This window comes from Orycteropus afer, unplaced genomic scaffold (genome assembly GCF_000298275.1).
Source record: "Orycteropus afer afer isolate SDZICR_OR568_19922 unplaced genomic scaffold, OryAfe1.0 scaffold00199, whole genome shotgun sequence".
Taxonomy (NCBI): Eukaryota; Metazoa; Chordata; class Mammalia; order Tubulidentata; family Orycteropodidae; genus Orycteropus; species Orycteropus afer.
In genome coordinates, this window is record NW_006921786.1 from 6,197,464 (window position 1) to 6,221,616 (window position 24,153).

General features: G+C 45.1%; 1 protein-coding gene across 1 annotated transcript in view; it reads left to right on the forward strand.

The window, feature by feature from the left end:
* ARHGAP44 (Rho GTPase activating protein 44) overlaps positions 1–24,153 on the forward strand; it is a 294,933-nt gene extending 270,780 nt beyond the window's left edge. Inside the window, exons 17-21 of the mRNA XM_042781948.1 lie at positions 6,706–6,723; positions 7,535–7,756; positions 11,725–11,879; positions 19,620–20,003; positions 24,014–24,153. Of these exons, the coding sequence (XP_042637882.1) occupies positions 6,706–6,723; positions 7,535–7,756; positions 11,725–11,879; positions 19,620–20,003; positions 24,014–24,153 (919 nt within the window). The remainder of the gene's footprint in view (positions 1–6,705; positions 6,724–7,534; positions 7,757–11,724; positions 11,880–19,619; positions 20,004–24,013) is intronic.

Genomic DNA, 24,153 nt, shown 5'->3' on the forward strand with positions numbered 1-24,153 from the left:
ATATTAATTTTTATCTCAATAAAAGTGTTTCATTTTTAAATAATGCGTAAAATAACTGGATTAAAATTGGAAAGAAAATGGTCTGTGACACTTTCCTGAGCTGAAATTTTTCATTCTGGTACACCCACATTTTACTAATTGGCATCTATCCTGATCTACAGAAGTAGATTGCCCAGTCTTCCTTCTGAGGAATGGCTGGTTGGCTTGAACCACCAGTCTTGTGGTTAGTAGTCAAATGCCTGATTTTTCTGTGTTGGCCATGATGGAAACAGTTCAAACTGCTTGAAGCCCTGTTTTGGAGATATTATTAAGTTAAAGATCTTGAGATGAAATTTTTCTGGATTGTCCAGGTAGGACCTAAATGCAATCCCATATATCGTTATTCAAGGGAAGCATAGGGAGATTGGACACTGATATGCCTAGAGAAGAAAGCAATGTGAATATAGAACAGAAAGAAATTTGAAGAAGTGGACACAAGCTAAGGAGTACTGGCAGGGACCAGAAGCTAGAAGAGGAACAGATTCTCCTCTAGAGCCTCCTCTAGCCTCTAGAGCATAGTCCTGCCAACACCTTGATTTTGACCCAGTGATACTGATTTTGGACTTCTAGCTTCAGCGATTCTAATTTTGGACTAGTTTCCAGAACTGCAAGAACAAATGAGAAAATAAATTTCTGTTGTTTAAAGCCACTAAGTTTATGGCAATTTATTATAACAGCAATAAGAGACTAATACAATCACCGGTTGCCACAATGTATCTCAAGCCTGGCTACACAACAGGGACTTTGTGTTAAAGGCAGCATCAAGTCCTTTGCTTCTCACCTCCTTAAGAGTTGGAATTGAATTGCCCTCCTTTTCAATAAGAGTTGGCCTTAGTGAGTTACTTAACAAACAGAATATGGTGGAAGTGATATTCTAGAATTTCTGAGGCTAGGTCAGAAGAAGCATTATAGATTTTGCCTGGTTCGGTGGGAACACTTGCTCTTGGAACCCAGCCAACAAACATAGCTGTTTGGAGAGGAATGGAGGCCCTCAGTCTTCAGCCTCAAGCTCAGCACCTAGTGGACTGCCAGCACTGATTAACCAATTAACAAGCCAAGTGCTGTGTACAGTAGACAAGCCATCTCAGCCAAGCCCTGCCTAAATTCTGGATTCATGACCAAAATAAATAGGTTATTAAATTTTGGGGTGTTATTATGCAACAAAAAAATAACCAGAACAAACTTTGTTTTTTCCTTAAAAAGGTAAAAAAAACATGTCCTGCAATTCTGATATGCATCTAGCGTTGTGAACCACTGAACCACAGAACCACAGAGTAATTTTGCCATTCTGAATAAAGAGTTTGGCAATGGTATTTTTTTCCCCTTAAATTATCAAAACTTTCCTACTTTAGACATTGAATGTAGGCTGTCTTAATTCTGCCAACACTCTGAAAAACAGAGTGTTGGATAAATCGCCCTTGTGCTTTCTATAAGCTCCCACTTAGAAATTTTAGTGTGCATATTGTTGAGTGTTTTAGTGTTTTTTGTTTGTATTTTTTGTTTTGTTTTATATAATAGTGAAATTTGTTTCCTGATTCATTGACCCTAAATAATAAAGAATGTAACCTGAAAATTCCTTCTGTGTTTCTCACAATGACAAATATCTTCCCCCCCCCAACATCAAATATTTTTTAAGTAAGACCAATTGCTTTCAAAATAGTTGACCAAGATATCTGAAATCTCTTGCCCCTTGGTCAAGATGGACCCATGACATTACCGTGAGCTTTGAGCCCTAAGCATTTGTCAGATGCCCCTGTTGTCTATGGCCCTGTCAGAATCTAGACAAGCTATGCCAGGATTGTTGAAGAACCTGTGCAGAAGGCCAGAAGCAAGAATAAGAAATGGCAGCAGTGGTCTGGTCTCCTTCCCAGCATCCCATTTCTCCCCTCCTGATGGCTATTGTCCTTCCTCTTTCTATTCCTTTCTGCCTCTGCTCCCTACATAGTTGCTAGCCTCAGATTTCAGACAGACTTTTTGAATACCACCACCACTACCCCATTCCCTACCTTAAGTCCTAGTTTCCTCTTGCTTTGAGTTCTGTTTTCTTCCTCCTAGCTTTGCTGGACCCAACTGTCTATACTTGTTCTGCTGGTTTGTATATCAGTTCCAGTGTCTCTCACTTGGTTCTAACATGTTGTAGTCTTACATCCATGCTGGCAGGCCCCAACGGAAAGCTCTTTGGATCTCAATAGAATGACAGTCTGGCCATGGTGATACCAGTTATCTTGGCTCTTTCTATTCAGAAGGCTAAAGTATAGCACCTCTTTCCATTTCCTGAAACCTGACAATACCTATAGTCATTTCAGTGACACCACAGTGACCTTATCCTCAAAGATCCTCTATCAGAGCCAGCTGGCAGCCACACAAACAGCCCATGAGGATTTATACTCCAAGGCTAGAGACTTCCCTTAGAGCTCAATATAGTGTGTGATGCATTCTTTGCCTGGCTTGAGAGTTTCTTTGCATCTCATCTTGTTCCATCCATTGGGACCTTAATGTAGATGTTCCCACAATTTGGAATAGGCATATTTAATTGAGAGGACTTGTACGACATCTGAAGTGTGCCCTATAAAACACTTGTTCCACAGGTTCATTGTATTATGGCTGGGAGTGATGATAGAGGGCAGGGATGTAGGATCTTAGGAGTTCAAGAAACACATGACTCAAATTTAAATGAGTTTCTTTAATGTATGACTTTTTCATCTTTGACATGCTGTACTATGCAAGAACCTCCACAAAGGGAGGCTGCAGTGTGCATCATTTCCTAAATTGAGTAGACCATAAAACCTACTGTCTTGAGATAATTAGAACTAGAGTCCTAAAGACCTATTGAGAGAGGTCTTCTATAGACCCTATGGTGGAAGAATGGACAGCACACACACACACACAAATAACCCTAAAAGGGAATACATTTTGGATTGATGGTGTAATAATTTTATTCTAGATAGAGCCCAAACTATGTATGATAAGACAAGCTTACTTAGAAAGTCATCCTGAATACCAGTTGGAATTTTGATTCATATTATAGGTTCAGATTGCCCAGCTGGATCTTTGAGAGACTCACCTTGGCTTCCTTTCCAGGACTTACACATTCATGGGTGCTAGGGTGAAGTCTAGTTCTAGAGGACTTTGGCCTTTATTTGTACTGAGGATGTAAAGATACTTGTTGCTGTTTATTCAGGAGAGTATTTATCTCCAGAAAAGCTGGAACTTCTTGGTTCCATCCTCATTGAGTGTAAGCAAAAGTAAGTCATTATGCTAGTAACATCAGATTTATATGTTCCCTTCTCATTGGCCTTGGTTCTCCAGGGCACCATTTAGAGATCCTAGTGTGACCTGCCACTGCTGCAGAAACTCCCCAAGTTCATCTTAAACAGTCTCCAAACTTCTGTATCTTTAATGAGTATTTTGGAAGCTATAGGGTTTTCTGGTCTCCTCTTTTTTCTTGTCTTTCTCATTTTTTTCTCATCTCCTCTGGCCTTTGCCAAATTTAACTGATCCCTGGAACAAAATTCAACTTTCCAGATCTCCAAAGACTTGAATACTTCGAATCCATATATTTGGTGATAACTCCCTCTGGCTAGGATTTTTCCTGACAAAGATTCAAAAATAGCAAGATGGGTATCTATCCTTCAAAGGGAGGAAAAAACATACAAACCAAAAGAAACTTGTTACTACTGACAGTTTATTACCTAGAATTTTCCACAGCAAACTTTGTCAGTGATAAGTATAATTCTATTTGCAGATTCCTATTCTTGAAGCTGAGGAACTTTTAACTTTCAGATTTCAGCCTGTGTTTTCACTGGGACAGGCCTTTGTCCCTTTTAGTTTTTATAAGTTAATCCAGGACTGGGATTAGAGTTGAAGGTGTAGATTGAAAGATCCTGACCTACAACTTTTGTTGGGGCAGCTATCCCAATACAATGTTAGAAATTATGGTTTCAGTGGCTAGAACTGAAATTGTCAGCTCCCTCCCAGGTACTCCCCAATTCCTCAACAAAGAGAGGCTTATTCCACACTCTGCTGTTTTTGAGTAGTTGCGCAGGAATTTTCTTATATAATTTTCTTGCTTGTCCTGTCACATTACCAGTTACCTCCTTGCTTGGAAGCGAGACCAAGGAGTTGTCCTTGGGTGATGCAAACAGTTAACATGTTCTGCTCCTAACCAAAAGGTTGGAGGTTCACTTCTACCCAGATGTTCCTTGGAAGAAAAGTCTGGCAGTCTACTTCTAAAAAAAATCAGCCATTGAAACCCCTATGGAATGTAGACACTTGGGTCATCATGAGTCAATATTGGCTCAATAGCAGCTGATTTTTTAATATAAATATATGATTTATTTTAAGGAATTAGCTCATGTGATTATGAGAACCAGTAAACCCAAAACCTGTCAGACAGGCAGGCTGGAAACTGAGACAAGAGTTGATTTTGCATTCATGAGTCTGAAATGCATAGTGCAGGCTGGAAACTCAAGCAGGATTTCCGTGTTACAGTCGTAAAGAATTCAGAATCTTCAGAAAATCTTCACTTTACTTGCAAGATTTTCAGCTGATTGGATGAGCCCACCCAAATTATTATGGATATTAGACTTATTTAAAGTCAGCTGGTTATAAATGTTAATCATATCAACAAAATTCCTTCACAGCAACATCTTGGCTAGTATCTGACCAAACAATTGGCACCATAACCTAGCCAAATTGACACAAAAAATGTACCATTATACCCACATTGATCCATCTAACTCACCAGAGCCCTAAGAGATTAACGAATCCAGAGGGAAGGGACTTTTAGTTACCCCTATTTCTTGTTTTTTGTTCCCTTTACTACTTCCACCAGAAAGCCCACCCCAAAATCTTTCAATATTTTAGGGCCAATGGAAGGAAAGGTCTTTTAACAGACCCTCCTCTTCCAGATGATGTGACCTATATGGGTCCTTGCAATATTTCCTTCTCGTGCTAGTGCTGATTCACTGATGTAGTATGCATCTTTTCCCCCTTTGACCAGACTTGTTTAGATGGGTTCACTTTTATTTCCTTCTCCACTGTGTTTTCTCTAGTTTTGTTTTCATTGTATGCATCTGGCACCCAAAAAGAAATCCTCATCATCATCCTCATCCTCATCATCATCATCATGGCAACCACTTTTTGATTTCTCAGTAGGTGCTAGGTTATGCACATTGTTCCATTTGTTTCTTGTAACAGCCCTAAGAGAGAGAGATGCTTACTCTCATTTGCACATGATCAGAGAATAATAGGTGTTAGGCAACTCATGCTTATCACACAGTTTGTTGTTGTTGTTAGGTGCCATCAAATTAACTCTGACTCACGGTGATCCCATGTTCAATAGAACAAGACATTGCCTGATCCTGTGTCGTCTTCATGATTGTTGGTTGTTGGTATCTTTGAGTCCATTGTTGCAGCCACTGTGTATTTTGAGTGCCTTCCAGCCTAGGGACCACATCTTTCTGAACTATATGGGACAGTATGTATTCTGTCATGATCCATAACATTGTCATTGGCTAATTTTCAGAATTAGACTGCTAAGCCTTTCTTCCTAGTCTGTGTTAGCCTGGAAGCTCCACTGAGAGATGTTCAGCATCATAGCAATATGCAGTCCTTCACTTACAGATGGGTGATGGCTACACCTGAGGTATACTGGCTAGGGATAGAACTTGGATTTCCTACTTGGAAGGCAAGAATTCTACCACTGAACCACCATTTCCTTGGTTATCTTATAGATGGTGCCTGTTGACTACTAGAGGGTTCTCAGAGCCAAGATGATTTAAAATCTAGTAGGTCCTGAAAAGTGATAATCACACTCCCAAAGTGTATCCTCAGAGCCATCCAAAGGAGATGAGAAATTAACAATGGCACTAGATATAAAGGGCCTCTGGTGGTTTTAGGGAGGAAAAAGTGTCAGGACACTATCTCCATCCCAATTTGTGCTCTGCTGCTCTACCATGCTCCTTATCACAGGGTACATCTAAAGCCAAAGTTTCTTAAAGGACCCATTACAACGAGTCTCCAAACCTGAACCATTTTTTTGTATCTTGTAGCACCTCTATAAGGTGTTACCTTTTAGGTGGGCAGGATTTCAAGGTGTAATCGGTTTGTGCTTCCAACCAATGTGGGTTACCATTTGGTAGGGAAGGGGCAAAAATCACCACATCCTAAGACCCATTGTGCACATATGTGGCAGAGACAAATGCTGGCCAGCAATGTCTTTTTTCTCCCTGCATAAAATCTTATGTCTCACTTAATACTAGAAATGTTACCTCCTGCCTTACTCAGCAAAGAGTTTGGCCCCTCACAGTACCAGGTGCCTTCTTACTTGGAAGGTAGACCAGAGGAGAAGGGACTAACCACCTTCTCAGTTCAAATAACTTCTTTCTCCCTATGACAGCCACACATACACACACATAAGTATCTACTCTTCACCTGCTCCCTTAATTCATGTGCACTTAGTAGGACAGGATTTTCTCCCTTACAAATAGGGAAGTCACTTTAGCTGAAGAGACCGACTAAACTGAAATGACTTCATGGCATTATATAAACCCCACCCCAAAACCCTCCCCTTGAAAAGAGACCCCTTGCAGAAAGACAACCTTAATGTCCAAAGGAAGACATAGTTGTTTTGACACTAATATCTGTATGTTTCTGTCCCTGCAGCCTTAGGAAAATCCAAAGGTACAGTATCCTCTGGTAGCTACAAGACCATGTTCAACCTCTTAAAACCAAGCGAGCTATGCCCTAGTGAGTTCTGCTAGAGGGGGAATGTGCCATGTCTGGTTGCTTGGCAGACTTATTTGAAGCTGACCATGTTCCCATCATTAATATAAGGAAGGCCTGCTGAGGTTGTGACTTGGCTAAGGTCATTGCTAATGGTGGAACTCGGGCGAGCAGGAATCCTGACTCAATTTCATGCTCTAAACTGCAAGTGAAAGACAGAAGAAATATGTTTAGATGTCTCCTCTTACGCAGCTGCAGCCTAGAGTGACTGTGGTCAGTGTTCTGTGTGATGCTGCCCCGGCCCCTGTCCCACTCACTTCAGCTCCCACCTGAGTGGAGTGGGTGTGGGCATCCCATTCTTGCTCTTAGGAATGCGTGGATTCCACACCCAGGGAGCTTGGCGGGTCATTATCCTAAGGCTAGCTGGCTTTTTGGAGGGTTGAATGAAGCCTAGCCTGCCAACCTCAAGCTGCGAGCTGCAAGCTGTGCCCTACACCCTGCGCAGTAAGAGGCCTGCTCCTCTGCCACCTCTGCTGCCTGCCCAGGGCTGTGTTCCCCTAAGCAGCCCAGATGCTTGGGAAGGCGCTCCTGGGGCCCCACTGCAGAGTGCAGCCCCGAATGCATCGCTTTCCTGGGCTCGCTCAAGAGGGTGCTAAGGCTGTGCTGCTGTTCTCCCAACACTGAGTGCTTGAGTGTTTCTGCTTCACGGGGGGAGGGAGCCTATCACCTGTGTGTGTGGCTAAGCGTGTTTCTTTGTGTCCCTCACCAGCATGGGCGTGAGGGTTATGGACACATCCTGGGTGGCCCGAAGAGGCTCCTCAGTCGGCAGGAAGTCATCATGCGCCCCACCCTCCATGCAGCCTCCTGGCCCACCCACTGAGCTTGCTCCACGGCCACCATCGCCCCTTCCTGAACAGCCTCCAGACAGCCCAGCCGCCCCCTCACTTTCTCCATCTGGCATGGGCCTCCAACCCATCACTGAGCGTACCAGGTAAGCAGAGCAGCATCCTAGGGGTAGCTGGCCTACAGTGCCGGTGTGCCTGGGTTTGCTTCACCTGCTCAAGGCCTCTTGTACTTGATCATTCTTCCCAATTCTAAACATTCATGTCCAGCTTTCTGCATCAAATGGCACCAAATCAGACTTTCCCAGCTCTCTAACTTAAGAGACTGAGTTTTCCAAGAATAACATTCCCAAGGTAAAAATTAAGTTGGCAGCTTGCTACAGCAAGTAATGTAGGCAGTCTCCATTTCCATCTCTCCATTTCCCCCTTCAGTATGTTGGTAATTTCCCTATTTTGAAATTTAGAATTTCAGTATTTCTCCCTTCTGATCTTTGGCTTGTGCCAGCCAGTTTTGCTCCTAAAGTGGGCTCAAGTCAGAAGGGTGACATTGGGCTGGTGACCTTTGTAGCATGCTGCATGGTGGCAGAATCCAGAGGAAGGATCCCTTGTCTACCCCTGCCTTGGAAGGGATGTGGGCAAAGGGAGATTCTGGAAGTGGGAATTGCACAATGAAATGCCTTTTTGTTTCTGTTCTCAAACAATAGTTCAGAGAGCTAGGAAAGCTACTTCTAATCAGATACAGCTGTGCATTCTGATGGGGACATGGTGTTCCTCCTTGACCTTTGTTGGAGAATTTTGGAGACTTTGCAAAGGTTCAGTTTCATACACACACACACACACCCTTTCTCATATGCCACCACTACCACCACTCCCCCCCCCACATATTCTGACATACACCTAAATGAGGGGGTTTTCAACTTTTTGTCTCTAATAAGTAGAAGATATTCTCCCTGTGAAATCAGAACATGAGAAACAGGAAAGGGGACAGTCAAAGAGTTGGAGGTGGGGGCTTGCACTGGGTATACTTGAATGTAGCTGATGGTTCTGATTCAGGATGAGGGGAGCCTGATCCTAGCTGTGGAGGTGCCAGGCTGTAAGTCAGTGTGAGAGATGCTGAAGGGCAGAACTGTAGTGTTATTAGGAGGGTACAGGACCACACCTGTTGATACTGTCAGAGGGGTAATACCACAGTGACCTCTGGGACCCTGGTTGTGGTAGGCAGCAACAGCAGTGGCAGGCAGGCATGTGCAGCAGGGGGAAAGGCCACCAAAGCAGTGGTGTCACTAGGGTTGGTGTCAGTATATCTCATCACCCTCCGCTCCCCCTGTCACCAACCAGTCAGGCTGAGGCATGCGGGCTGTGGTGCCTGCCATCGAACAGAGAGGATGATCTCCATCTCGACCCATGGGAAAGGGGAGGAGCTCTATAGAGCCTCTGGGGTTGGAGGAATGAGTCCAGGCCATGCAGTGCCGCACACTGTGGGGAGCTTGCTGGCCATCCCCGCCCACAGGAGGGATGACACTGTGAATTACTATACTGGGTGATACCACTGGGACAGAAGCAGAGGCCCACTATAGTTGGCCAGAGAGGCTGACAAAGAGGAAATGCACAAATAGGCCAGAAACTTGCTGGAACAGGTCCCTCACAGGACACTCACTGGCTTCATCCTGATTTCCCATCTTATTTGTGGAACTTGATGCCAAATGATATTTGACTTCTTCTAAAAATGACGCTCAAAGATAGATTTTCCCCAAGCTCTGAAGGAGACCTGAGAACACTATGAACACATGGCCTTTCCAAGTTACCCATGAGCAGAAAGTGCCAATCATTAGCTCAGGTGACTTAAAAGGTCACTCACTCTGCTCTACAGTCCCCTGTCACCCTACCCCTTCTCTGGGGGCAATTGGTTCAGACGCTTTTCTTTGGGTGTGTTTTCATACATCCTGTATGGCCCTTTTTTTCTCCCTATGTGGATTCCTCCCAGGACAAACAGGTGTTCCATTGTTTTGTTTTGTTTTCTGTTTCTGGACATTTGCAGCACAGATGATGTTTCCTCCTGTGGTCGGATTCCTGTTACGGCTCCCCCTCCCCTGAGGATGGCAGGCCCTCCCCTCCCTCTGGCTCATCCTGACCCTCCCCACCCCAGGATCTGCCTTTCAACTCCTTTCCCTCCATGCCTGGGGCTTTCTCCGGCCAGGCTGCCTCCACATCCCGCTGAACTGCTTGACATTAACTTTCACCCTAAACTCTGCTTCCTGCCCCTGTGCACCCCAGCTCACTGACCGAGTCATGTGTTCCCACAACTAACCTGTCCTCACACACTCCATAACTGTGCCTGATCCATCTAGCGCTCCTAATAACCTTACACCCCACCTCTCCCCTTTGGGTCAACTGCACCTATGCTGGAGAGAGAGGAACAAGGCTAAGTAGGTAAATACTTGTTTCTGTGGTGGGGAAAGTATACCTTCTGGGAGGGGAAAGCATGAAGATGACTTGTTCCTTAAAGTCCTTGGATAGATAGATGCCTTGTCTTCACAGCAAAAGAAAGAAGAGTCTGTTAACTGACAAGAAACAATTTTTTATTTTTTTCCCCATGTTTGACTTTCCTCTTGATGGTGGCAGAGATGGATGGAATGGTGGGTGGGTAGATATTTGGCATGAATGCCTGGCTGCCTGAGGAAGAATAAAGGAAAAGTCCTTATTCAACTGGTGAGGCCAGGATTTTTCTGTTGCTGTGTTTATTGTTTTTCTTGAGTAGGGTAAAGAAAGGAATTGTTGCTCTTTTGGCCTTTGTGGATGAAATGGTGTTTTTCTTGGGGAATTACCTAGATGTAGTATAAAACTTACCCTGAGGAGTAGAGAAGTTATATACCTTGAGTATGGCCTTTCCTTATTTTCCCTGTATGAGGAATAACAAATTGTACTTTCATACCATTCCTTTTTTACCCCAATTTCCCACCACACAGCCTTCCCCACTGTATTCCCATAGGAATGAGAGGACTATTACTAGCTCTTTTATATTTGCCATTTTGGGATAAATTTAGGGAAGAAATGGGTGATAGCTACTTTTGTTGGGGAAGGGGCAGCATTTAGATCCCCCAGATCCCCACCTTCTACCTGAAGGCTGCAGAATCCAGGTAGGTTCTAGCAAGGGAGATATCAACCCCAAAGTCAACTCCCATTGTTTGCTAGGGGCTGCTTGGAGAATTATGTTGAGAAGGAGTTCAAACCCTATGGAATAAAATATTGGGGTAAATTAGTAAATGTCTGCCATTATAATGTGTTAGAGGATGGTGGGAAGTGAGGCATCTGCCATATGCTTGCCTTCCTTGGTCTGTGGTATTGAGTTGAGTAGGGAATCTTTTGACATGTGCTTCACTTTTAGGGAAATGCCTGAGAAACAGCCTAAAAGTGAAACATGAATTCTCTGTGAGACCGAGCACTACGGGGCGCCGCTTCAACGATTAGAGAGACTCCAGAGCCCATATTCCCTCACTTCCATTGGCCTTTACCCACCTCTAAGCATAAGACTGAGATTTGAACTGGTTTGGGACCCAAGCTTAGGTGTACAACCAGGGTCTATGTCAATGCTACCATCTGCTGAGCCTGTTACTGAGCTTGAGGATGGGTCACAGATGCCTCCCCTGCTTGATGTGAGCCCAAGGGAGCAGCTGGAGTGCTGGCATGCCATGGTCTGAAGCCATTGCTCCCTGTCCAGCCCATACCCCTCAGAAGTCCCCTTGTTCCTAGTGTGCTGTGTAGCCAGCATGCTCTAGTTTCAGAATGACCAATAATTCCTATGTTGATGACCAACTCCTGTGGGACAGTTGAGGACTTCACCCCTACTTTGCTTATAGTTGACTGTGGAGAACAAGCAGAGATGTGGAGAAGTTGCTGGCAGTGCATGCCAAGTGCCAGTGAGATGGGAGTCGTGTTCAGGAAGGGGCAGTCACCTCATGGTTGCCTTTGAAGATTTCAAGAAGGGACTGAGGCAGACCAGAGCTAGGATATGCTTGAGCTGGGCACAGAACAGCACATATTATTGCTAACAGCAAGGCTGGTGCTGATGTTGATTGAGTTCAGGGGTTCTCTTTTGTTCCGTGTGTTTGTGTTTCAGTGCTAAAAGCAAAGAACTTTCTCCAGGGTCTGGACAGAAAGGAAGTCCAGGCTCTAGCCAGGGGATACCCTGTGCAGGGACGCAACCAGGAACACAACCAGTGGCCAGCCCTGGCCAGCCACCTGCAGACCAGAGTCCTCATACCATCCGGAAAGGTATGTCATCTCTGCCCTTCTCAATAGTCTCAGGCTGAAAGGAGCTGTGAAACTCAAGGTCAACTCATTTCCCTCAATTAGCATGAATATTAGGTCCCTGTGTAGCACACTTTCAGATGCCAACCTCAAAGTTGATGGTTTGAACCCATCTAGTAGCCAGTCCTCGGAAGGAAGGTTGGGCAATCTACTTCCGTAGTGATACTGCCTTGGAAACCTAAGGAGGGGTTGCTATGAGTTGGATCTGACTCGATGGCAGTGTGTTTGGTTTTTTTTGTTTGGTTAGTCGCCCCATGGAAGAAAGGTCTGGCAATCTGATTCTGTTAAGGTAACTGTCAAGAAAACCCTATGGAGAAGTTCTCTTCTGTAGCACATAGGGTTTCCATGTGCCAGAATCAACTCAGTGGCAGTAAGTTTGCCATTAGTGGTGGTGGTTGTTAGGTGCTATTGAGCTGGCTCCAACTCAGCAACCCTATGCACCACAGAAAAAACACTTCCCAGTGCTATATGATCCTCACAGTCTTTCCTATGCTTGAGTCCATTGTTGTAGCCACTGTGCCATCCATCTCATTGAGGATCTTCCCTTTTTGTGCTGACCCTCTTCTGAAAACATGACCAAAATATTGCACTGGGAAAATCTACTGCAAAAGACCTTTTTAAAGTTTTAAAGAGCAAAGATATCACTTTGAAAACTAAGGTGTGCCTCACCCAAGCCATGGTATTTTCAATATCCTCATGTACATGTGAAAGCTGAACAGTAAATAAGGAAAGACTGGAGAAAAATTGATGTATTTGAATTGTGGTGTTGGCAAAGAATACTGAAACTACCATGGACTACCAGAAGAATGAACAAATCTTCATGGAATAAGTACAGCCAGAATGCTCCTTAGACGTGATAATGGCCAGACTTCATTTCATGGACTTTGGCTGTGCCATTGGTTAGCATAGGTATTTAGAAACAGAGATTTTCTGAAAAATCCCTGGTCTGGGTGTCAGAGCTTTGGGAAGTTAACTAACACCAAGAGGAATCATTTCACCATTCTTTCTTAGTTTGCTCATTTGAAAAGCAAGCTCTGTATGGACATATATATGAAATTCTTCCCTTATACCAAAACTTTGAGCAAAAACCATTGTGCAGTGTGACACAGTTTTCCATAGCCTTTACCAAGGCCTACTTCCATCATTAAGCTGCAGGAGGTCTTCTATAGGTAGCCCACCCCTCAACCTGGGCCCTGCACAGCTGCCACCTCCTGGGATGCTTATGGAGGCTGTGTAGTGACCAAGAAGAAGGCGTCCTGGACAGTTTCTATATGAGTCCTGACCTGTGACATTTCTGCTTTGGAAGACCTAAGATAGAATTGTTACCCTGACCTATGAGCTGCCTCAACCCAGGAATGTGCCTCTGGAACCCATTGTAAAAGCCCAACTACTCTTACTGAAATCCCTCCCCAAAGCTCCCTGGTAGCATTAACAAATGTGGAGCTATCTCCACTGTGGATCTACCCAAATCTTGTGTGTGTGTCTTCACCTCATATCATCTCTTTGCCAAAACTTTAACTTGTCTAAAATAACATATTGCTTAATTGCTTCTAGCTTTAAGACTTTTTTAAAGCATTTGGCCGCTAATAAAAAATTCAATGGTTTGAACCCACTGGCCACTCTTTGGAAGAAAGATGAGGCAGTCTGCTTGCATAAAGATTTACAGCCTTGGAAACCCCGTGGGGGTTGCTATGAGTTGGAATCAACTCAATAGCAATGAGTTTGGTGTTTTGGTTTTAGGCCTTTCAGGCTTCTAGGGGGCTTTAGTTCCAGGAGTTGTTGAATGTTGAATAGGCTTCATGACAGTTCCTTTCTAGCCTTTTATTTCCAGGCCAAAGTGGCAATCCCATTATCCTAGTCTGTCATTACTCAGCCCTTTGATCTTTTTAGTTCCCTGTTCATTCCTTGGATAGTTGTTGTTGCCATCACTGATGAGGCCCCAACTCATGGTGACCATATCTATGTACAACAGGATTAAACTGTTGTGATCCATGGGGTTTTCATTGACCGATTTTTGCAAGTAGATTGCCATGTCTTTCTTCTTAGGCTGCCTTAGTCTGTAAGCTCCACTGAAACCTGTTCAGCATCATAGCAACATGTAAGTCCCCACTGACAGCTAGGTGGTGGTTGCACATGTATTGGCCAGGAGTCGAACCCAGGTTCCTGCATTCAAGGAAGGTGAGAATTCTACCACCAAAGCATCATTGCTCCTTTCATTCCTTACACTTTGTACAAATATTTATTAAGCCCCTACTTTGTGCAAGGCCAGAAGGTGCAACCATGAGAGAGACAGAACCTCTCCAGAAAAGAAATCATGCAAGTGTGCTACAAGGGTGCTGCTGCTGTGCTGGGGGACATGTGGGCACTGTGGGGACATGTAGAGGGACCCCTTCCAGACTCAGGAGTTAAGGAGGGTGGCTCAGAAGAAGCTACATCCTGAAAGTTGAATAGGAGCAAGTGGTGGGATGAAATTTCAGTATTCTTGGGACTTTCTCCAGAAGCCAACAGGTTTTCTTTGCCAACATATCATAGATCTTTGGCATTTGTGGTAGTTAAGGTTATGTGTCAACTTAGCTAGGCCTGGCTGAATTGCTGGGCAGCTGGATGTAGTTACTCCCCATGATGAAATTAGTAATAAACTCCATGGTGGATTCTACAGGAGCAGCTGAGTAGCTGCTTTAGGGCTGTGGGCTGCTCCCAGTATATAAGCAGCAGGTTTGAGGAAGGTCTCTGGCTTTTTGGTATGCTTGAACCCTGCATGTAGCCATGTCATTGTTCAGCAGCTTGCCATGCCCTGCCGGTCCTCATACATTTTCTGGACTTGAATTAGTGGCCTGCCATGTTGTTTGGTGATATCGGGACCGTGCCTTTTTACTTGTCAACCTTGGGTTTGTCAGCCTCAGCAGCTGGCAGGTGCCTGAATGAAGAAAAGCCTCCAGCTTCAGTGAGGCCAGGAGCAGGAGACAGAGCTGAAACCCAAGGTTGAGGCACTTTCACTCAGCCCCTAGAGCCTAGCACTTTGAACTCGGACTTATAGCCTCCAAAATTGTAAGAGAATAAACTCCTGTTTGTTCAAGCTACCCCATTTGTGGTATCTTCTGTTACAAGTGTCACTAGGTGACCAAAAACAGTACTTCTTTGTTTACCAGCCCTTTAAACCCCTATCTAGAAAGTGTCTTCTTCAGTGGAGGGTCATAGGTCCTGTTCCTGCCTAGTCTGCTTCCTAAGACCATGTCAGATTGGCCTTTTTACTTTTCATAGTACACTGAACCTATGTAGAGAGGACAGTCTAGAGTGACTTGGGTCACTTTCCCAAGTGACATTCCCATAGCTCAGAGCCATCATTTGAAAGGTATAAATTTCTACTCCACTCTTCACCTCTGCTGTTCATTGCCCATTACAGACACACTTAATTTTTTTTTTTTGACTGTACTTTTGTTTTTTTGACACTTTGCATTTTTTAACATGACTGGGTCCTATCAGTACCAGAGTGTCATCATAAATACAGTGATGTCATTGCATTCTTCCTCTTCTAGCTCATCTGTTAGAGGACATGTTCAAACATTAAGAGCTCTGTTGGCACAGTGGTTAAACCATTTGGCTGCTAATCAAAAGATTGGTAGTTCAAACCTACCAGCAGCTTTGTAGGAGAGATATGAGGCAATCTGTTTCCATAAAGATTTACAGCTTTAGAAGCATATGTGGCAGTTCTGTTCTGTCCTATAGGATGGTTATGAGGTAGAATCAACTCAGTGGCACTGAGTGGATTTTTGGTTACCTCTAGTGCCGTTCTGAGAGGAATATGCCACAAATGGGATGGCTTGAACAAACAGGAGTTATCTTACAGTTTTGGAGGCTTTATGTCCGAGATCAAAGTGCCAGGCTCTAGGGGCTGGGTGAAAGTCCCTCAGCCTTGGGCTTCAGCTCTGCCTCCTGCTCCTGGCCCACTGAAGCTGGAAGCTTTTCTTCACTCAGACAGCTGCTGGCTGCTGAGGCTGACAAGCCCAAGGTGGACAAGTAAAAAGGCACAGATAGTCCCAATGTTACCAAACACCATGGCAGGCCACTAATTCAAATACAGAAGTCCTGAAATTGTAGTTCTTCTCTATTTGAATTAGTGGCTTGCCATGTTATTTGGTAACATTGGGACTGTCTGTAGGGGCACTCTGGTAGCATAGTGGCTAAGGCACTTGACTGCTATCCAGAAGGCTGGCAGTTCAAACCCACCAGCCACTCCTCGGAAGGAAGATGGGGCAATCTACTTCCGTAGTGATACTGCCTCGAAAACCCAAGGAGGGGTCGCTATGAGTAGGGTCTGACTCGATGGCACATAACAACAACAAAGATCTGTAGGGTATGACAGGCTGTTGAACAATGACGTGACTACATGCAGGGTTCAAGCGTGCCAAAAAGCCAGAGACTATCCTCACAGCTGCTGCTTATATACTGGAAGCAAAGCACATCCCTAAAGCAGCTACTCAGCTGTTCCAATAGATTCCACCATGGAGTTAATTACAAATCTCACCATGGGGAATAACAACATCAAGCTGCCCAGCCAATCAACCAGGCCTAGCCAAGTTGACACAAAAGCTTAACTACTACAGTGGGTTCAAGCTTTGATCCCACTCCTTAGGAGGCCTCTACTTTGTTTTCACCCAAAGGAGTAGTTCCTGAATCAGCAACCCTTGACTAGGCTATGCATTGTAATAGTAGCTGCTGTGAAAACTTACTCCATACTCAAGGATTAGAGTTGAAAAATGAAATCAGAGAATTAAGTTGCTTTTATTATAAGTAAGTCATAGTTAGGAGCTCTGGTAGCACAGTGTCTATGGCACTTGACTGCTAACCAGAAGGCTGGAGGTTCAAACCCACCAGCCACTCCTCGGAAGGAAGATGGGGCAATCTACTTCCATAGTGATACTGCCTCGGAAACCCAAGGAGGGGTCGCTATGAGTCGGGTCCAACTCGACGGCACATAACAACAACAACAACAACAAGAAGTCATAGTTACTGCCAGTTGCCATTAAGTCAGTTTGGACTCATGGTAACGTGTGTCACAGCAGAACTGTGTTCTATAGGTTGATTTTCAATGGCTGGTTTTTCAGAAGTACATTTCCAGGATTTTCTTTTGAAGTGCCTCTCGGTGCATCCAAACCATAAACATGTTAGTTAGCAGTCAAGCACTTAAACCATTGTACCACCCGGGGACTAAGTCATAATTACATGGTGCTTTCCATACTTAGCTCTAAGCATAGTGCCTAAGGCATATGACTGCTAACCAGAAGGCTGGCGGTTCAAATCCACCAGCCACTCCTCAGAAGGAAGGTTGGGCAAGCTACTTCTGTAGTGATACCACCTCGGAAACCCAGAGAGGGGTCACCATGAGTCAGATACGACTTGACAGCAGTGGGTTTCCATATTTAATCCTATTTAATTATCAAAGTATAGAAGAGGTTTAAGTAAATTGCCCAGTGCAAACAGCAGGTTGATTTCCAGTCCATCCCCTTAATCACTCAGCAAGGCCTACATGGTCCAGAACACTTCATTGTGCTCATACAAAACCTGTACACAGACCAAATGGCAGTTGTTCATATAGGACAAGGGGATGCTGCATGGTTTAAGATCAGGAAAAGCGTGCATCTGAGTTTAACCTTTCACCATACTTATTTAATCTGTATACTGAACATACAATTGGAGAAGCTGGATTATAAAAAGAAGAAAATGGAATTAGGATTGGAGGAGTATTCATTAACAACCTGCAATATGCAAATAACACTACTTTGCTTACTGAAAGTGAAGTACTTAACTTGAAGTACTTACTGATGATCAAAGAATACAGCCTTCAGTATAGATTACACCTCAACATAAAGAAAACAAAAATCCTCACAACTGGACCAATAAGCGATATGAAAATAAATGAAGTAAATTTTGAAGTTTTCAAGGATTTCTTTTTACTTTGATCCAGTCAGTACTCGTGAAAGCAGCAGTCAAGAATTCATGCAACAGATTTAATTGGGCAAATCTGCTGCAAAAGATCTTAAAGTGTAAAAGAACAAAAATGTCCTCTGAAGACTAAGGTGCACCTGACCCAAGCCACGGTATTTTCAGTACTCTCATATGCATGTGAAAGGTGGACAATGAATAAAGAAGTCATGCCTTTGAATTATGGTGTTGCCAAAGAATATGGAGTATACCATGGACAACCAAAAGAATGAATAAATCTGTCTTGGAAGAAGTACAGCCAGAATGCTCCTTAAAGTGAGGATGGTGAGATATTGTCTGTCATACTTTGATTATGTTATCAGGAGGGACTAGTACCTGGAGAAGGACATTATGGTTGGGAAAGTAGCGTGTCAGTGAAAAGGAAGAAGACCCTCCTTGGGATGGATTAACAGTGGCTGCAAAAATGGGCTCAAACAGTGATCGTGAGGATGGTGCAGGACTTGGCAGTGTTTTGTTCTGTTGTACATGGTGTCCCTGTGAGTTGAAACCAACTTCATGACACTTAACAACAACATACACCAGATTAGTGGCAGGATAGGAATTTGAGCCCAAGTTGTTGGCACTCTTAAAGAGCTAGTTGTTTTCTTTTCCACACTGTGGATTGAAAGAGCCAGAGAATTTTGCAAGGTCTTTTAAGAATAAATGTTGATCTGGGTGTTAGGGGAAGAGAAGAGTCCTGATGCCTCCCTAAGAATTTAAAAGACATTTTCTTCTAGAATTAGTGCCATCCACAGCCAGCCCTTGCAAGAGGTTGGGGCAGTGATGTGCTTTGGAAAATGTAGTAGATTGGCACATGCTTACACCCAGAGACTACAATTCTTGAATGAAAGGGAGAACAGAAAGGAAAAGCTGTGAGGCAGGTAGGCAGGATGAAGGAGAGGGAAGGAAAGGAGAAGGAAGACAAAGCGATGGAGGACATAGCTTCTTTGGTCAGAGAATAAGGGCACACGTCCTCATTATGGCAGCCAAGATCTTGTTCCTCCCATGATGGCCTCTATCCAGGAGCCCCAAGGCAGCCCACCTTCAGTGCTCAAGATGGTCTCTACATGACCTTCGCGTCAAGCACCACCATCTGGCAAATCTTGATAAAAGCTCATAGAAGAAAGGAGTATGATGGATTGCAGCTGTGAGCAACTGCATCCCATTTTATAAACCAGCCTTTTCTACAAACGCTCCAGGGAAGGGAAGGGACTTAGGCAGAAGCATTGGCAAGTTTAGCCAAAATTAAGTGTTGCCTACCCTGAAGACATGCCCTGAGCCAGGCCTTCAGGGTCTGTCTCTGATTATCCTTGGTCTTACTGGCATGACTGAGTCACTCTTAGGTGTAAGGGTGTAGCTGTGATGTCTTTTACCACTTTGAGGTGATAGGCATCACTGAAATCAGCCCACTGCCTGTGGATGGGACAGTGACTGTCCAGCTTGGCTCCCTCACGCTCCTTCACTCTCTTCCTCTCTTGTGTGTTTGTGCTTGTCATGGCAAGAATCCAGAAAAGAAGAGCAGAAATTAGTTAACAGATGGAAAGAAAGATATGAAGACTTGTAGTTCATGATTAATTTTTTTTAACACTATATTCCTATATTGTAAAATGCAGTATAAAGTTTAACTTTTCTCAGTGTGGCAAGAAATGGGAGTGGATGGAAGAATGGAAGGGAGCTTCACTTAACGACTTGTGTTCTGTTGTGTTGTGTTTTCTTTTTCAGTTTCAAAGAAGCTGGCACCAATTCCACCCAAAGTTCCCTTTGGCCAGCCAGGGGCTATGACTGACCAACCCACTACTGGCCAGCCATCCCCAGTCAGCCTGTCTCCCACCCCTCCAAGCACCCCATCGCCCTACGGACTGAATTACCCTCAAGGGTACTCCTTGGCCTCAGGCCAGCTCTCCCCAGCTGCAGCAGCTCCCCCTCTGTCCTCTCCTTCCGTCTTTACAAGCACTTTAACAAAATCACGGCCCACCCCTAAGCCCCGACAGAGACCCACCCTGCCACCTCCTCAGCCTCCCACAGTAAGCCTCTCGGCCTCTAGTCCACAGCCCATGGAGCACCCTATGCTGGACGGCATGTCCCCTGGGGAGAGCATGTCCACAGGTAACCAAGCCACTGGCTCCCTTGTGTTTTCCTATGAACCTTAGCAGAATGTGCCATGTGGAGGGGGATTGTTGGCTTTGCTGCATTCAGGGATTCCTGTTTGATGAGGTAGTCGTGTTGATGCTACATGTAGCTTACAGGATGGACTTCTTAGTAGCCCACCAATAAAACCAATGAAAAGCAGTCTCCCTGAATCCAAGTTGTCCTTCAGGGGGGCGAGTTTTGGGATTTTTCCCAATCTAATGTCCGGCAGCATTAGATCTTAATTTTGGCCTTTGGAGTAGAGCCTCACTGATCCCAAAACATCCAGTATCAAAATACAGGTGAAGTATTTTGAGACTTTCCTTTTCCTAAGCACCTAAACAGGTACAGATCCTTATCTTGAGAACAAGGGCTAAGACCAAAGACATCTTCCCCATTAATGAAAATGAGCCTTGCTAGAAAGATACATTTCTAGCAATATATTTTTATTAGAAACCTGTCAGTTGTAGAAAAGATGTGCATTCCTCACTCCTGCCCACCCCCAATTCCTTGGGAAGCTAATTGGACAAGGCAACAGCTACTAAGTGTTGCACTAAATTTAAAAACAGACAGAAATCTCCTCCTAGAAAAAATGTTTAAGATGAAATCCCAAGTACTACTGCATTTAGCAAAAGCCCCTCACTGACGAGAAGGAAGAGGATAGAAATGCACTGGAATTTCTCATGGGGATTGCCTCCCTTGCCCTATCCTTCACCGGAAGATCCAGGCTTCTCGTCTGGTGGAGGCACTGACCCTGTGGAGTTTGGTTCCTTGCTGCCTCTGCAAAGACTAGTCAAATTTCAATACATTTGTGCTGGGTCAGGAGTAAATGTTATGGGTAACCACTTCCTGGTAATCTGGCTTCTTTGTTCTGGGATGTGATTCCTACTCAATGTTTAGTTACTGCCATTTAATTTACACTGAGGCTTAGAAAAAACAAAGGACAGTCCTTCCTTGGAAAATGACAATGGACACTGCATCCTGATTAGCAGTTCTCACTGCGGGGATGAATATTTTCCAAGCAGCCCAGTAGGAGGGAGCCCACAGGCCTGCTGCCCTGGGGAGGGTGATGGCATCTCCCTGACTAAACGTGCTCCATGGCAGCTATTGGCAGTTGGCTTTGCCTCCCGACATTTCCAGCTTCCCAAAGGCAGGGACATACGGTAGTGTCAGTGTCAGAAGCAACAGAGTGAGCAGAGGCTGCAGAAGATATTGCTCATGGAAGACTCAGAAAGAGGAGAAGCTCAGGGCCACTTATTTGAGGGACAGCGAACCTCCAGCTGTCTAAGAAATGTAGTGCTTCATGTTCCAACATGCAGGTTAAAGGCCTACTGATCGTTGGTTAATAATGCCCCCTCCCTGTGCATGCTGCTTTGTTTTCATGTTCTTTTGGAAGCAGACTGTCTTGTCCCATATGTCCAGGTCTCTCAGCCAGGATAAAAGCCATAAGGTTTAGTGTGGCCTGTCTGTGACTGTGAAACGTGGCATAGTGTTTTGTTGTGTTCTTGTTTCGCCATGTTTATTCCTTTCTCCCAATCCTATCATTGTGTTCTTGCAGCTGTGTGACATGAGTGATGCAGTTTTGGATACATGTGAGGGGCTGTTCAGGGTAAGCTGGCCCCGGCCTCGCCTCCTCTCTACTTGCGCTAGCTCGCAGGCCAGCTGCTGGCTGCCCCAGCTCCCTCCACTCTGCATGGAGCTCCAACCGACCCTCGGCTACTGCGCTCTTTCTGCCTCCCTCAGCCTCTGCAGGAACCATCTGGCCCTTGAGCTGATTTGGCTTTTCGAAATCACTATTTTTGTTTTATGTTTTTTCATTGGGAGGAGCCAGGGGAGAAAACTAGCAAACGAACTAAGCTCTTTATTCCCCCACCTTCTCCTTCACCAGAACCACCCAATTTTGGCTCCTCATTCCCTCTCCCTTTAGTTTAGAACTCGGGTGGGTACCAGATCTGTTCTTCATATATCCGATTTGTAACTTTTGACAACTGGCTGAAGGCTTATGTGCTCAGTGCTCCAGTAAGGTTCACCTTGTAGATCTTTGCTCCGTAAAGTGTCCTTGTGGGAGGACATGCTGGTGCAGGCAGACACAAAAACCCCACTGGTTCCCCCAAGTCCTCAGGACGGGGACTGTTCTAGCAGCAGCTCAATTGTGCCCATATAGATCTCCAGAAACTTTAACCTTTGTCTTCCTCTGGGCTGAGAAGTGGCAAATGCTGAGGGAGGACCCATGGTCGTAGATTTCGTACCTGAGCCTCCCCCATATCCCCAGTGTGTATGGCCAGCTCAGCCCTCTCCATCCAACTCAATAACATATTTTGGGAGCACATATACCAGTTTCCGCCGCCTGGTCTTCTATCAACAGAGACAAGAGCGTGAAAGACACCAGAAGTAAAGAGGTGTGTGTGTCTCAGGGAGTGGTCAGAATGAATGAGGAAAGGGCTTTGCCCAGTGTTTGCCCTCCAGGCCATGAGGGGTGCTCCCTCTCAGTGCAACTTCTGCACAGAGCAGCCTCAGGCAGGAGGGCAGCAGCATTTAACAGAGGGGTCTCTAACAGACACTTCTGGAGCTGCCTCCAAAACAGGAACTCAGTCTCCCTCCTCCTGCGAATGTCAGTGAGTGCTTTCCCTAGATCCTGTTCCCCTGCTGCAGGAATTGCCTTCTCTCCCTCAGGGGCCTCTTTAAGGCCGCTGGGAGATATCAGTGACAGCTGACATCAAGTGCCTCTTCTGGGCTGGGCACACTTTAGTCACTTTTTTGATATTGTGTTTAAACTCATCATCATCCTTTATTATTCATGTTTGACTGCTTAGGACACTGAAGCACAGGGAAGGTAAGGAAACTTGGGGGTGAGAAGAGGGAGAAGGTGCTTTTGTCCTGGACTGTACATGTTTGTATGTCTTTTAGGACAGTGTCCAAGTGTGTGTCTGCACACTCAAGTAGGGTATTTCTCAGACTAAACATTTGTTTAAAAATAAAAACCACCCTCCCAGGGATGGCCCAGAGCTACTCCCATTCTAGGTCCATCTCCTTTGTTGCCCCTGACCTAAGTTGACCAGCCAGGCTGAGTGAAGGCCAGGAACTAAACAAGTGAGGAGGGGGACTAAGGGGTTCTTTGTCCCAGTGAGTAGCCCATAGAGAAGCCTGGTGGAGGGGCTGTACCCCCAAACCTCACCTCCCAGTATGGTATGTCAGCCAGGAACCTGGCATATGCTCAGCTGCTGGCTCTCAGACTTCCAAATTGTCCTTGCCAACCCCCAGAAGTCCTGAGCTCCACAGGTGCTGACCCTGGTCACTTCAGGAGAAGGGTGATCATGCTTTCTAGTCATCTCTCCCCAGGAATAAATGATCTTGTCATGCTTCCAACAGAGATGTAACCTTGAGGAGGGTACTGTGGGACCTGGGCAAAGTCGCTAGAGGTGACACAGCCTCCCTAGTGCTGAGGCTAGCAGGCATGAGTTCTCCTGTGACCAGGGAGCAAACGGTTAGCTATAGCTACCACCAGGGTCCCAAGACCCTGTGCCTCTATCACAGTGCAGCTGTTCTCAGAGGCAGGACACCATCCCAGGTTGCCCCACTCATTCACAGAAATGGAAGATGGAATATTTTCCCATTGTCCCCTGACCATGCAGACTCCAGGGCACTAAGTGCAGCCCTGAAATTCTCAAAATGATGTTATTGAGAACTACCCAGAAAGCATCCTTCTCATCCAGGGTTGAGCTGGGGGTTTAGGTATCACCTGGCTGAGCAAGATGTAGCCGTTCTCTGACATGGCACAATCAGTTGCCTTATTCTTCCAAGCTTACCAGGTAGAAGCCAAGCAGGTCTCACCCTAAACCGACCCTACAGTAAAAGATTTCAACCAACATCTGAATACTCTGTCCCTAAAACAAGCAAACCACTGCTGTCTAGTGCTGTGTTCGCTTGCAATGAGCATATTCTTAGCTGGATACCTCTGTTCACCAACCTCTCTCTCTGCCAATTTCCAGATCTTGTCCACTTTGATATCCCCTCTATCCACGTAGAGCTCGGGTCCACACTCCGCCTGAGCCCCCTGGAGCACATGCGGCGACACTCAGTGACTGAGAAAAGGGACTCCGAGGAGGAGTCCGAGAGCACCGCCCTCTGA